Genomic DNA, 15,848 nt, shown 5'->3' with positions numbered 1-15,848 from the left:
CAATCTGAAAGAAGGGGGGAATACAAGCCTCGTTTTTAAAAAGCCTTTCTTTTGCTCAGAAAGAGCTCCGAGGTAGCAGGAAGCAAGAAGCACTTGAATCCCTGCCTCTTTACACACTGCTTTGTGATTGGCTGTGAGAGAAGCCAATCTTCTGTGCTTCCCCTGTTTGGCTATCTGCATGCTGCCTTGAAGAGGGTTTGGAAAAGGGTAGGGCAAAGCTCAACCCGAGAACAGAGTATGCATGCTCTGTGACTCCGGAATGAGCTAGGATGAACGGTTTAATTTGGGTCAGAAGAGGAATGGGAAAAGCCGGGTTCGTTTTTCGTTGAAACAGCGTTGAACTTCTAAGGAATGAGGTGAGGTGCATACTGAAAAATTTGATCCTGGCTGAAACAGGGAATAAAGGAGGTTAAAGCGACCATGCATAAATGACCTTAGACACTACTAACATAGCTCCTCCACCAGCTGTATGGTAGCCCAGCAGATGGCATTGCATGGTGAGCAGATGTACTCAAGTACATATCTAGGGTTCTTCAGGGCTGCACAACGAGATATGGAAGGAATGCTGTACCAACACATTTGACCAGTTGTAGTGTCTTAGGTATAGTGGCTCGGGTTGCCAGAAATTTTTTCTGTGGAGTTAGTTCACACACTGCTAACCTTTGGAGTGATGAACTTTCAAATGATCACGCATGAGTGAATCAGCCCTCATTTCACACATTACAAATGTAAGTCCTGCAGTTAGGGTTGCAGTCCTTTAAGGCTGCCAGCTCTGAGTTGGAAAATTCCTGGAGATTGGGTGTGTGTGTGGATTCTGGAGCGGGTAGGGTTTGGGGAAGGGAGGGACTTCAGTGGGGTATAATGCTATAGAATCCAGTCTCCAAAGCATCCATTTTCTTCAGGGGGATGGATCTCAGTAACCTGGAGACTAGTTGTAATTCCGGGAGATCTCCAGCCACCACCTGGAGACTGGCAACTAGGGTTGCAGGGTTGATAGAATAGAATCAGCTCTCATGTATAGGGATGCCAACCTCCAGGTGGGACCTGGGGATCCCCTGGAATTACAGCTCATCTCCAGACTACGGAGATCAGTTCCCCTGGAGAAAATGGTTGTTGTGGAGAGTGGAATCTGTGGCATTGTACCCCACTGAGGTCGCTGCCCTCCCTAGGTTCCATCCCCAAATCTCCAGGAGTTTCCCAACCTGGATCTGTCAACCCGATCCTCCCCTTGCCCCTGCTGGTGGCCGGGGGGACTTGGCAACCCTATCTGCAGTGGTGGTCTAAAGGTATATTGAGTTGGCACAGCTGTCTGAACACCCTCTTCTAAGCCCCATTTTTATCAGCCCAGCCACTGTTGAATTGGGCTGTTAGCCTCACTGGAAGAGGAGAGCTTTCAGGGAGGCTTTCTTTCGGATTACCACTGTCCTGTTGTTGATTCATTGTCAAGCCTGTGAGATGCCATAAATATTGCAGAGAGGAAAATAACTTTGAGAACAAGCATTGGGGCGGGGAAACAAATGAGCCTCTGCCGTGTCAGTTCACTGCTTAGCCCGGTTTAATTTTTCTGGTCCCAGATTCAGCAATCTCTTTTATCCAGGTTCCTATAGAATTATACTTATTTACTAGAGTCATGGCTACACATACATTCTCATAAGGTGTTGGATAAACTGTATTGGTTTTAAATTAGGCCGGAATGTGCATTGTCTTCCTAAGTGATCAAGCCTATTATTTTAAATTACGGCTTCCAAGCAAAATGGAACCGTGCCATCCTCACAGACACCCAGCCTACGTTATGCCGATTTCAGCAATGGGTCAGTGAGTGTATAGCGTGAGCGTGGTTCTAGTTTCACATTTTAAAACATTTAACACGCTGTTCCCAAATAACCCTAATTCTGCACCAAGTTCAGTCTTGTGACCAATCTATATCAGACAAATGAAGCAATGGGACAATCTTAGGCTCGTTTTCCCATCATTTATTCTACTGTTTTGCATAGTAAAGGTAAAGGTAGTCCCCTGTGCAAGCACTGGGTCATTCCTGACCCATGGGGTGATGTCACATCATGTTTACTAGACAGACTATATTTACAGGGTGGTTTGCCATTGCCTTCTCCAGTCGTCTACACTTTACCCCCAACAAGCTGGGTATTCATTTTACTGACCTTGGAAGGCTGGAAGGCTGAGTCAACCTTGAGCAGGCTACCTAAAACCGACTTCTGTCAGGATCGAACTCAGGTCCTGAGCAGAGCTTTTGACTGCAGTATCGCAGCTTTCCACTCTGCGCCATGGGGCTTCTGTTTTGCACAGTATGTACTGGTTTTGCTAGACGTGTGGAAGGGCAACCGCTGGGCTGAAGCCTAAATCCTTGCACTATAATTCTTAGAGTGAGACCTACATGTAGACTTGCCAGGTTCCCCCTGGCTACTGGCAGAGGATTGGGCGGGGGGTAGGATTGCCAGATCCAAGCTGGGAAACTCCTGAAGATCTGGGGATGGAGCCTGGGGAGGAACCAGAACCTCAGTGGGGTACAAAGTCCCTCCAAAGCATCCATTTTCTTCAGGGGGACTGATCTCTGGAGATTATGTATAATTCCAGAGTATCCCCTGGTCCCACCTGGAGGCTGGCATCCTTACCTACATGGTATGCTGGAAAACCTACATCCAATCTCCAGGCAGGTTGTGTGTGTGTGTTTTTTTTTTTTTTTTTTTTTACTGAATGTAATTGTTGGATGGGGAAAGGCAGAACTTGATTTAAAGTGGGCCAAGGTCTCCTTAACAATGCCCCCTGTTGCTAGAAGGCTACAGGGGATGGGAAATTTCACTTTCTTACTTCAGCTCAAGCGGAGACCCCGACATGTGTTTGTGGGTTTCACACAAGCTCCTGATTTCACTGGGGAAGCAGGGCTGGGGACATTTAACCCTTCCCACTTTCCCAATCTCCCCAATATTTTGTTTCAGGGGAAGCAAACTACAGCAGCATGTATTATGCCCATATTCCACACACACACCCTAGAAAAGACTGTCTCCGGAGTGGAGCAGTCTAAAGCAAGAAAAAAAGGTATAGGGGAAGGGGTTCAGCCATCTCAGCCCGTGTGCCCCTTCCCCAATCGCATTGTTACCCTGCCCCCAAAAGGATTTAAATTGAAAAGTAGTAGACCAGTCACGGACCTTCCAGCGGACTGTTCAGTTTGTTCCTTAATCGTATCCCTTTGGTTTCTGAGTTTTCAGCAGGCTGTGTCGCCACGTATTCATTCAGCCACGAGGGCTAGAAACCTCTTTTGTTGCAACAACGAACCACCAGTATTTCCAGGAAGGAGGATTCTGCACTCCCCTGCATCTTTTTCCTCATCTAAATTGCCCCACTCAAGATACACAGTTCTGAGATCTGTATTCAACCATTTGCTTCAAGGCCACGGACTGGGATTGGCAGTCCCGCTTCCTTAGTTTACGTTTTGAATTGAGAGAAACGGACAGGAGGGAGAAAACGGCTTCTTCCCAGCTCTAAGCTAGCTACCGTATTTCATAAAGATTTATCTATTGCTAGAAACAGGACTTGGAGGGAGCAGAAACCCCTGGAGTTGTACAAATTAAGATCCACGTTCTTTACTGTGGCTGGTGTCACCTGCACCATTTAAGTTGTTGACCGGAGATATATGGGTAGTTTTGGCGCCAATCCCAATGGCACTTTATGTGATAGACCGTAATTGAAGTGGCCAGGTTCGTTTAGAACAAAAGGTTTTTTTTTTAAAAAAAAATTATAATAAAAAAATAAAATCCATTAGGTTGCCTTAGAACAGCAAAGCAGTAAATGTCAAGGAATTTGGTAAACATCTCTCCCCGCCCCACATTCACAACGCTAAAGAGGGGTCTCAAGCGCTATAGACCTGGCTTCCACCCATCAAGAAAATTTAGCAGTGACTTTGCAAAGTCTGCCAACCTGAGCCAGAGCTCGATAAGGGCACGTGCGCTCAAACGATGCTCATAAGAACATAAGAAAGGCCCTGCTGGATCAGACCAAGGCCCATCAAGTCCAGCAGTCTGTTCACACAGTGGCCAACCAGGTACTTCTAGGAAGCCCACAAACAAGACAACTGCAGCATTATCCTGCCTGTGTTCCACAGCACCTAATATAATAGGCATGCTCCTCTGATACTAGAGAGAATAGGTATGCAGCATGACTAGTATCCATTTTAACTAATAGCCATGAATACCCCTTTCCTCCATGAATATGTCCACACACTTCAAGCAGATATGTGAATGCTGTCTCTGCCCACCTCTCGCTTCTACAGCTACATTTTTGCATTCGTCTTCAAGACCCACCAAAGATAATTTGATCAGTGAAATACTCCTGTAGATGCTGTTGTCTTGGCATGCGAGAGAGATGCCTTGTGTGTGTGTGTAAAGTGCCGTCAAGTCGCAGCCGACTTATGGCGACCCCAGATATGGGGTTTTCAAGGCAAAAGACTAGCAGAGGTGGTTTGCCATTGCCTTCCTCTGCATAGCAAACCTGGTATTCCTTGATGTTCTCCCATCCAAATACTAACCAGGCCTGACCCTGCTTAACTTCTGGGATCTGACGAGATCGGGCTATACCATGCTGCCTCCCCAAGAGAGACCTTTAGAATAGTTCAAAGTTTGCTCTTGGATTTTTAAAAAATGTAGACTCGTACATGCCAAGGCCTTCCGTTGTCACTAGGACAGTCAACCAAAGTTAACGCCAGCTCTTTCAGCCAAGTTGTATAAGAGTTGGAAGCCCGAGACAGCTATCTAGACAGGGCAGATTAACACCTTTTGTGGCATTGGCCTCAAAGCACCATCCCTCTCCTTCCCAAATGTCTACCTATTGTTAGCTATTGCTTCCATGTTATTTTATAGGGTTCCAGCCTCCAGGCCATACCTGGAGATCCCCTGGAATGACAACTGATCGCCAGACAGCAGAGATCAGTTCCCGGGGAGAAAATGATTGCTTTGGAGGGTAGACTGTATGGCATTATACCCCACTGATGGCCCTTTCTTCACCAACCCCCCAAGATCCAAGAACTTCCCAGTCTACAGTAGGGTTGCCAATCTCCAGGCACTAACTGGCGATATCCTGCTATTACAACTGATCTCCAGCTGATAGAGATCAATTGACCTGGAGAAAATGGCTGCTTTGGTAATTGGACTCTATGGCATTGAAGTCCCTCTCCTCCCCAAACCCCACCCTCCTCAGGCTCTGCCCCAAAAACCTCCCACCAGTGGCGAAGAGGGACCTGGCAACCCTAGCCTAGAGTTGGCAACCCTGTATTTTTAACTGAATAGATGACTTTATATAAATCACATAACTGTGAGGATACTTTTTTTTTAAGAGGAATGTTTTTAGTAGCCTATTAGAAAACAAAATCTAGTAGCTCAGCACTTAACTAGTTGTTGCTACTTTATAACCTCATGTTCTGAAAGAAGGTGGGGTGAGCCCCTCTCTTGGCTGAGCCCTTAGGGGGCTCTGGGACCAGGCATAGTGGCTAAGCTGCCCCAACACTATTCCTCAGGCAAGTCAGATGTAACCTCTCTTAAAACTTGCATTTATTGTCGACATTTTGTTTAATTGCAGCAACAAGGAGCCGCCACCACTGTCTACTGCGCATGTGCCCCTGAGCTGGAAGGCCTGGGAGGGATGTACTTCAACAACTGCTGCCGTTGCGTGCCATCGCAAGAGGCGGAGAACGAGGCGACGGCGGCAGCCTTGTGGGAGATAAGCGAGAAGCTGATCCAAGAGCGCGTTGGCAGCCCCGGCAAGTAACAAGAGCTGCCGGAAGGATGGAAACCTATCGAGTATGGGTACTCAGGCAGAGAGAGAGGGAGGAGGGGGAAAAGATAAAAGAAAAATCGCCAACACTGGAATCTTTCCAAGCCTAGCGTCTAGAAGGTTACATATACAGCTTAGCTAGTGTTATATGATAGCAGTTATGACATAGAGAGCAATGCTAAAAAAAAAAAACCAGGTTGGGGGACTGGGGAACAGGGTAGGGTTTGCAGACAGTATAGCTTTGCCAGCCTTTAGGCTTTCTAAATTTAGTCACTTTGATTATTCTCAGTTCAAAGGACTGTGGAACAATTTTTATGCCTTACACCCAGGGCTCTTCTAAGGTGTACATCTCCCCCCTTTACAGTGTACATTTTTTTTAAAAAAAAGATGACAGCACATGTGACAAATGCTTATGACCCAGGTACACTCATTGGGAGTTGCTGCATGAGATGTGAATGGCCGACCGGGCCGTCTTAAGCGGAGGGACACCCTTCTAAGCCTTCTGATTCCGGTGGGCTTACAGGGGTGGGATTCTGCTTAGGAGGGCACTGTGGGCTTCCCATCTGTTCAAAAACATGGCTCAGAATTCAGGAACTGCCCTCTGGGGTTTCCGTTTGCGGTTAGGGCTTTCATTCTCAGATGAGGTCCTCCCGTTGCCTGTGATTCTGATAACGGTCAATGCACAGCGGGTGTGACAAAACCACCCGCGACTTTTAAATCATCAAAAAAGTCTCCTTGGCCACAAATAAAACTACCTTCCCAAGAAAGAGAAGGGGCCCAAAGTTCCAGGTTACTCTCTTTCTAATTAAATATATTGCAGGATTTCCTTAAAATATGATATTAAAAGGTACATTTGCAAACCATTCTCTAAATATTACTGGGATAATGTTGTCTCTTTATAAACACAGAAGATAATCAATTGAAAGGGGTTCAAATGTATTCCATCGAGTTCTTGGATTACAGTTTTAAGGAGGGTTCAATTGTACCAGATGTTTGCAGTGTCCCATGTTCTCTTGGCACTGTGTTCCGTTCAGTTTATTTCTTTTCAATTTAAATGTAGTAAAAGAACATGCTTGAATATTGTCACCTGAAGAGCAAGTCTGACTTGTCCCCGTGAAAGTTCCCGCGAAAGTTTTTTTTTTTTTAAGAAAAGAAAACTTGAGGAAAAATAAAGGACTCTTCAACGCCATGAAAACTCCATTTTTTTTGTTCTTCCTTTGTTCTGAGTTCATTTGTCTGTGGGGATTGTTTTGCTTGTGCTTTGTAGCTGTCTTCATGCCAGAAAATTGTTGCAAGCCATCTGCAATCCAGCATCAGGTTTTCTGTAAGCAAAGAAACAAATAAAAGGTGATTACGGAAATCTCCTACTGCTTAGTTATTTCTGAACAGTAATGATCTGTGCGTCTTTTATTCGTTTTGACTCGAGAAGCCCGGTGGTGTGTAACTGGTAGGATGGGGGGGGGGGGCTGAATCTTGTTGATCTTGTGGGCAGTTTAGAAGTTTGAGGACTGTCTGTGGATGCCATCCCAAAATGGCTATCATGCCTGCTGGAGCCAAACACAACATGTAGGGGAGTTGCAAGCTAAATAGCTTTCTGTGATGGAGGCAGCTGTTTTTGAATTAGTACTGATCCAAAAGTGATGCCTCTTGGTTTTCTTCTGAAGCACCGCATGCCACAGTGAGGTGTAGGGTTGCCAACCTCCAGGTAATAGCAGAAGATCTCTTGCTATTACAACTGATCTCCAGCCGACAGAGATCAGTTCACCTGGAGAAAATGGCCGCTTTGGCCATTGGACTCTATGGCGTTGAAGCCCCTCCCCTCCCTAAACTCCGCCCTCCTCAGGCTCCGGCCAAAAAACCTCCCGCCGATTGCGAAGAGGGACCTGGAAACCCTAGAGAGGTGGAGGATAGCCAGGATTGGCTCCTTGATTTGGGGAAGAGATGCTTTGGGCACAGCTTTTAAAATAACAATCACAACATGCCATTTCCCCATCTGTATTATGGAACTGTCCAGGCACAGCTTTACCCCTCTGTTATGTCTAGAGAGCCTCTTAAATGGAGCACAAGCTGGATAAGGCCTGGTGCCAATGAATAAGGACTGAATAAGGCCTGGTGCCAATGAAATGTAACATGAATTAGTAGCCCTTGTAGACAGAAAGCCAATCAATGTGTCCTTTGCTGTCCAAACAGAGGGCTGTTTGAGACCATTTCATTCTACCCCACAATAGTTCCCAAAGCCAAATCTAAGAGGGGCTCAGAATAGGGTTGCCAGGTCCTACCTAAGGTTGCCAACCTCCAGGTACTAGCTGGAGATCTTCTGCTATTACAACTGATCTCCAGCCGATAGAGATCAGTTCACCTGGAGAAAATGGCTACTTTGGCAACTGAACTCTATGGCTTTGAAGTCCCTCCCCTCCCTAAACCCCGCCCTCTTCAGGCCCTGCCCCAAAAACCTCCTTCTGGTGGTGAAAAGAGACCTGACAACCCTAGTCCTACCTCTTCACCGGTGGGAGGTTTTGGGGGGCAGGGGCGGGCAGTTGTGCGCATTCGGCCATGTGTGACATGTTTATGTAACTTCCGGGTTTAGTCCCGGAAGCGCTGCATTGCAAAGGGCCTTTTACCATTCAAACCCCACCCCAAGCAGGCTGCTGGATTGGCAGGCAATTGCTCGCCAGTTCCAGCCACCTGGCAATCCTAGCTCGGACAGCCAGGTGCAATCTTCTTGTCCATAACATAATGTGTCTACATTCGAATATTATTCATTCATGGCCTATAAAAAGCAAAGATTCAACCTACACAGAGTTTCCTTGCCTAGCAGTCTGGAAGAAATGGCTCTTACAAACAGGCAAGTGACTGTTTTAACAGACTATTTCATCAACATCATCAAGTATTTATTGCATTAGCAAAAAAAACACCAAAAACCATAGCAACAATACAGAATAAGGTGGCTATTCCCCCAAAATAAAATTTCAAAATAGTAAAATAATTTAAAAAATTAAACATGTTCAAGATAGCATTAAAACACAAATACCAATTCATCATTAAAATATATACATCTCATAGTAGGCTCAAGCTGCAGTACTGCAGTCCAAGCTCTGCTCACGACCTGAGTTCGATCCCGACGGAAGTCGGTTTCGGGTAGCCAGCTCAAGGTTGACTCAGCCTTCCATCCTTCCAAGGTCGGTCAAATGAGTACCCAGCTTGCTGGGGGTAAAGGGAAGATGACTGGGGAAGGCACTGGCAAACCACCCCGTAAACAAAGTCTGCCTAGTAAACGTCGGGATGTGACGTCACCCCATGGGTCAGGAATGACCTGGTGCTTGCACAGGGGACCTTTACCTTTTAATAATAGAAAAGAAAGACCTTAGTCCAAAGGCAAATTTAAAAAAAATGGCAAGTGACCCAGAGTGGAGCAGTCACGGGTCAAACAAACCATGGTCAGCATGCCCCATCATCTTTATCCTTCATGATGGCAGCAGTAAATCTTGTCATTAAAAAAAAGCAACCTATTAAAAAAAAAACCCGCAGGAGACGTGACCCCTCGCACTACCCTCTGCAGTAGTTTTCCAACGGTATTTCATTCGAAACTACAGAAGTGGTTGAGGAAATATTCGGCTGGTGGGGCTTTGATATCCCCTTTACCTGCAGGCAGCCAATAACCATTTCCAACATGGACATTTGATTGGCTGCCATCCTCGGCTCAAAAAGACATGCATGCGAGGTAGAAAAGACTAAGACAAGGTGCTCGTGTTAACTCCCTGTGGCCCGATCATGCCCTCTCACACTGCCGGGAGAATATAAGAAGCCCTGGAGCATGGAGGAGAAGCCCACACCACAACCCCTCCCCACTGTCATCTGAATCCTCAGATCCCGTGTTATCGCTGGTGGGCGAGGAGCCATATCCTAGGCTCCTCCCACATGGTCCCCAAAGTTTCTCGTGATATCTGGTGGCGCAGACAGAAGTAGCAGAAGTAACATAAGAAACTATCCTAAGAACGTAGCCTAATCTTGGTAGGCAGTGAGGGAGCCTGGACCGGTCCACAGTCTAAGGAACAACCTTGGCCCTTAAGTAGACAATAACAAGATGCGCAGACGCCTGGTGACGCTCACTGCTGCAATGGCACATCTTTTTGGGAAGCAGCATTATGTCGGTGCTAACATTTAGAGCTCCATTGCGCAGAGTGGTAAGCTGCAGTACTGTAGTCCAAGCTCTGCTCACGGCCTGAGTTCGATCCCGACGGAATTCGGTTTCAGGTAGCCGGCTCAAGGTCGACTCAGCCTTCCCATCCTTCCGAGGTCGGTAAAATGAGGACCCGGCTTGCTGGGGGTAAAGGGAAGATGACTGGGGAAGGCACTGGCAAACCACCCCCTAAAACAAAGTCTGCCTAGGAAACATCGGAATGTGACGTCACCCCATGGGTCAGGAATGACCCGGTGCTTGCACCGGGGACCTTTACCTTTAACATTTTGGTCCGTTTTCACATCTAGACCAAATCCAACCTTGGGAAGTCCTGTTCATTCCCTCTTCCCAAGTACAGGGGAGTAGTGGTCCCCTTTGGGGTAACTAGGTGGGATCCTGGCCCTCCATCCACTCACTCCTCAAAGTAGCCCTCTGGCAAAATTTACCATAACTGCTAACGATAATAATCCCATGTTATAATCCCATACCACAGCTATGAGACTGAGGCAGAGACAGAAAGTTTAATTTTGAATTGGGGATTTCCGGCTTATGATTCACACTGGTAGCCCCTCCACCATGTTAGCACTGACATTTTGTTCTGTTCTCATGTCTAACCTCAAAAGCAGGCAACTGATACCTTGCATGACTTTTAAAAAATTGTTATTCAGGGTTAAAGTGAGTTACCTAAAAAAAGAAAAGAAAAAGGCAAGTTGATTTCTCTTGCTTTTGGTACCAGGAGAGCCTTTTTCTTCTTAGAAGAAGAAGAGTTGGTTTTTATATGCCGACTTTCTCTACCACTTAAGGGAGACTCAAACCAGCTTACAATCACCTTCCCTTCCCCTCCCCACAACAGACACTCTGTGAGGTAGGTGGGGCTGAGAAAATGTGACTTGCTCAAGGTCACCCCGCTGGCTTCGTGTGTTGGAGTGGGGAAACAAATCCAGTTCACCAGATTAGCCTTTGCCGCTCATGTGGAGGAGTGGGGAATCAAACCCGGTTCTCCAGATCAGACTCCAAGCCATCGCTCTTAACCACTACACCACGCTGGCTCCCTTCACAAAAGTTACAAAAGAACTTCATTGTTGATTACAAGCAGGAAGAACTATCTGGATCATTTTTGTTTCTCTTTAGCATGGAAAACCTGCAGTTTTGCCATGCATGTGTTCCTTTGATAAGCATGTTATAATGCTAAGCAGAGTTATGGGATGTGGATTGGGACAGTATGGCCCGATCTCGTCAGATCTCGGAAGCTAAGCTTCATTGGTACTTGGAAGGGAGACCTCCAAGGAAGACTCTGCAGAGGAAGGCAATAGCAAACCCCCTCTGCTTAATCCCTTGCCCTGGAAAACCCCGCAAAAATTGCTATAAGTCGGCTGCGACTTGACAGCACTTTATATATATATACACACACAAGCAGAGTTACACCCTTCTAAGACCTTTGACATCATTGGGTTCATATGGGGGCATTTCTGCTTAGGAAAGCACTGTTTTCGGACCACTCAGCTCTCCAACTTCGAGTGCACAGGCCGCAAACAACATCGTTTCCATACACAGAGACCCTCCTCCCTAGTATTATGGTATGCTGCCACTCTGTCCCAAATCACTGTAAAGCTGACTAAGCAGGTATCCCCTTTTGGTTGAATTCCAGGTTATCCAGTCTTGGAAAATACAATGCCTCTCAGCATGGACAAAACACCCTAGTCTCAATAGAAAGAGTTGGTTTTTATATGCCAACTTTCTCTACCACTTAAGGAAGACTCAAACCAGCCTACAATCACCTTCCCTTCCCCTCCCTACAACAGACACCCTGTGAGGTAGGTAGGGCTGAGAGAGTTCGGAGCGAACTGTGAGTAGCCCAAGGTCACCCAGCTGGCTTCGTGTGTAGGAGTGGGGAAACAAATCAGTTCACCAGATTAGCCTCCGCTGCTCATGGGGAGGAGTGGGGAATCAAACACCGTTCTCCAGATCAGACTCCACTGCTCCAAACCACTGCTCTTAACCACTACACCATGCTGGTTCCATCCCAATATTCCATCCCAATACTCCATCCCATGCACCTGATGGATGGGGGGTAGATTCAGGACAGACTCAAGGAAGCGCTTCTTCACATAATATATAATTATACAACTGTCTGTCAGCGCGGTATAGTAGTTAGAGTGTCAGATTAGGCTCTGTGAGATGCACGCAGATTCAAATCCCCATTCTGCTATGGAAGCTTGCTGGGTAACCGTGGGTCAGTCATGCACTCTGTGCCTTACCTCACAGTGTTGTTGCGACGGCGAGGATAAAATGGAAAAGAGTTGAATGCTATCTTACAAACCACTTTAGGTACCCAGTGTGGAGATATAAATAAAGTTTTAAAAAATCATTAGGATGTAGTGATGGCCAAGAGCTTAGACGACTTCAGATTCTTGGAGTACAAGCCCGTGGATGCCATTAATCCAGATGGCTAAATGGAACCTCCAAGCCTGGAGGCAGTGTACCTTTGAATGCCAGTAGCTTGCAGGTAATAGCAAGGAACTTTGGCCTCTGTGTCCCGCTTGTGGGGATTCTCAGAGACATCTGTGGGGAATGGAATACAGGCAAGGTGGGCCTATATTTGATTCAGCAGGACCTTTTTAAAAAACTTTCTCATCTAAGCTCTCTGGATAAGAGGAATGTTGATTTCCAAACAGGTCGGTTTCACTAAGCCAAGCCCCGTCATAAGGCTAAAATCCACCTCCAGCGACAAGCTACTTACAGCCTTCTATCATTTTAGAAACCCTCCTTTAAGCAAACAAAGTAGCAATATTTAAAAAGGGAATGAAATGGCTTTGTGATAAATAAAAAGGAACAATATTTCCAAAATAATTGCTACTTTGCACTTTGATAAATGGTTCAAGTACTCGATAATTCAAAGCCATTAGCTTTAAACCCTCACATTGTACTTTGGTACATAATTCAGTGCATTTCCCTTCAGTCAAATTTATTTATTGATCGCTTGATATATGCAGTCCTAGATAATTTACCTAAATTGGTGCTTTGAAGCATTCCCCCCTCCTTCCATAACAGATTGAGTCCTATGAGTCTGTGCTTGAGATTGTGAAACCTGAGAGGACCACAGGAGCATACCTGAGAAAGGTGAGCATGCCGTAGCCCCACAGGCCACATTACATGAAGCACAGTCGTGGAGGGAGAAGAAATTGAGGAGACTCACAACCTCTGCATCCCTTCAAGAGCAGGGCTTAACATTCCCCACAGGAGCAAAGGCCAGTTATTCACTGCTAAGGGAGAAAGGAACCGGAAGTTGGGGGGATTTGAATTTATTTATTTATTTATTTACGCGCCACTTGTTTCCCCAGTGGGGACCCAAAGTGACTTACATCATCATTCGCCGCTTCTCCATTTTATCCTCACAACAACCACACTGAGAGAGCGTGACTGACCTGAGGTCAGTTGCTGTGGCAGAGTGGGGATTCAAATGTAGGTCTCCCTGATCTTAGTCTGACACCCTAGCTATTACACCATGCTCAACCTCCAAGACCCTCGACTTTTTCACCTCCCCCCTCCCATCGCAGGCTGAAAGAAGAAGAGTTGGTTTTTCTATGCTGATGTTCTCTACTTTTTAAGGAGAATCAAACCGGTTTACAACCTCCTTCCCTTTCCCTCCCCACAACAGACACCTTGTGAGGTAGGTGAGGCTAAGAGAGTTCTGAGCGAGCTGTGACTAGTCCAAGCTCACCCAGCTGGTTCATGTATAGGAGTGGGAAAACCAACCCGGTTCACCAGATTACAGTCCAGCACTCTTAACCACTAGGCTATGAAAGCCCTGTTTGGATTAGCCAAGAGGTGATCCTCAGAACTAGATCTTAGTGAACACCACTGAAGAGAATGGGCTCCCTCAAGTATTCTGGGCTTTAAAGGTGGTAACCAGCGCGTGAAGTTAGCCTAGAAGAGGACTATAACCATCAGTGCTCACATAAAATCACTACAAGTAATCAATCAGATTGCTACCTGGTGGGCCATTTTGCAGCTTCTAAATAGTCCTCAAGGGCAGCCCCCTGTTCAGCACAGTGCAGTAAGCAAGTCAAAAGGTTATCTGCTCATGTATCACGGCAGACAAGGTCAGCAGGGGCCAGAACCAGTGAATTGGCCAGAGCTCATAAAATGTGCTCCTGGTCACTGCTGAGCAACCAAGAGGAGGCTCAGATCAAGAAAGAAGGAATTTTCCTTTCTAGTGGATTATTGCAGGCATCTCTGTCTATGAGCAACTCCATCACAGACAAAAAGTGTACTTGGTTGTCCATATTCAAACTGAGTCAGACCAAAATCAATCTAGTGCTATCATCAAAAATCAAAAGAGTTTCCGTCTAGACATTAGGAAGAATTTTCTAACAGTTAAAGTGGTTCCTCAGTGGAACAGGCTTCCTCGGGAGGTGGTGAGCTCTCCTTCCCTGGAGGTTTTTAAGAAGAAGTTAGAAGGCCATCTGTCAGCAATGCTGATTCTATGTCTTAAGCAGATCATGAGAGGGAGGGCATCTTGGCCATCTTCTGGGCATGGAGTAGGGGTCACTGGGGGTGTGGGGGGAGGTAGATGTGAATTTCCTGCATTGCTCAGGGGGTTGGACTAGATGACCCTGGTGGCCCCTTCCAACTTTATGATTCTGTGATTCTATCTACCTTGACCAGCAGGGGCTTTTTGGTTGAGATCCTTGCCAGCCTACCTATATTTATTTACTGGGTTTACACCCTGCCTTGCCCCACCCCAATGGGGACTAAGAGTGGCTTACATCCTCCTCCTCTCCTCCATTTTAACCTCACAACAACCCTGTGAGTTAAGTTAGGCTGAGTGTGTGTGACTGGCCCAAGGTCACCCAGCAAGCTTCCATATCAGAGTGGTGATTCAAGCCTGGAATCTCCCAGATCCTAGTCTGACACGCTAACCACTACGCATATGAAGACACATAAACACAGGAAGCTTATACTGAATCAACCATTGGTCAATCAAGGTCAGTCAACTCTGACTGGCGGCGGCTCTCCAGGCTCTCGGGGTCTTTCACATCACCTATGGCCTGGCCCTTTCAACTGGAGATGCTTGGGATTGAACTTGGGACCGTCTAAATGCCAAGCCTACGCTCTACAACTGAGCCACAGCTCTTTCCCTACACCACACTGGCGCCTTCGTGGTGATTGTTTAACTAGATATGCCAAGAACTGAAACGGTGCAAAGCGTATGTTCTGCTTTCCAACTCCTCACTGGCCCCTTTCCCCAGAACAAAAGCCGAACACTTTGTTGAGGCAAGATAGTATTAGTATTAGAAAGCCTCTTTCAGCAACACTGCAGTAATTTGACTTGTGTCAAGGTTGAATAGCTCTCTGCCAGGTGTTACAACTCATGACCTTTCCAGCCAAACACACTTATACTAACCAGTTTACCACTGGAACAATCAATATCTTGTAAGTGAGATAGTCTAGACAGCTCCTCCTTTGTCCTTTGGTCTTATTCGCAGCTTAAGAACTGATCATTATATTTGGCTGGTTAGAGAATCGCTTGAGCTCTCTTCCTCCATCTCCGCCAATGCCATCCTTGAAGGTTTTATGCTGATATCACCTCAGCTTCAGTAAAAACCACCTGCCTGTGTGCAAACATCCTCCCAATTTAAGGGATTAAGAACATAAGAAAGGCCCTGCTGGATCAGACCAAGGCCCATCAAGTCCAGCAGTCTGTTCACACAGTGGCCAGCCAGGTCCCTCTAGGAAGCCCCCAAACAAGACAACTGCAGCAGCACCATCCTGCCTGTGTTCCACAGCACCTAATATATTCGTCATGTTCCTCTGATCCTGGAGGGAATAGGTATGCATCATGACTAGTATTCATTTTGACCAGTACTGCATCCCGGGGCAGCAA

The 15,848-nt window shown here is 46.4% G+C and overlaps 2 protein-coding genes across 3 annotated transcripts in view; one reads left to right on the top strand and one right to left on the bottom strand.

The window, feature by feature from the left end:
- The window catches only part of WWOX (WW domain containing oxidoreductase), a 651,250-nt gene extending 645,423 nt beyond the window's left edge, over nt 1-5,827 (top strand). The window contains exon 9 of the mRNA XM_056862223.1: nt 5,587-5,827. Within this exon, the coding sequence (XP_056718201.1) occupies nt 5,587-5,775 (189 nt within the window). The 3' untranslated portion in view covers nt 5,776-5,827. The remainder of the gene's footprint in view (nt 1-5,586) is intronic.
- Nucleotides 5,828-6,419: 592 nt separating this feature from the next.
- MAF (MAF bZIP transcription factor) overlaps nt 6,420-15,848 on the bottom strand; it is a 286,190-nt gene continuing 276,761 nt past the window's right edge. For both annotated transcript variants that reach the window (XM_056862226.1, XM_056862225.1), the window contains one exon: nt 6,420-7,103. Coding sequence is in view for 1 of the 2 variants with exons in the window: in XM_056862225.1 (XP_056718203.1) it covers nt 7,055-7,103 (49 nt within the window). In the remaining variant the exon portion in view is untranslated. The remainder of the gene's footprint in view (nt 7,104-15,848) is intronic.

Source organism: Euleptes europaea, chromosome 17, assembly GCF_029931775.1.
Source record: "Euleptes europaea isolate rEulEur1 chromosome 17, rEulEur1.hap1, whole genome shotgun sequence".
NCBI classification, from domain to species: domain Eukaryota; kingdom Metazoa; phylum Chordata; class Lepidosauria; order Squamata; family Sphaerodactylidae; genus Euleptes; species Euleptes europaea.
Note: the sequence above shows the minus strand (reverse complement) of the source record. Positions and strands in the feature narration are given on the sequence as shown.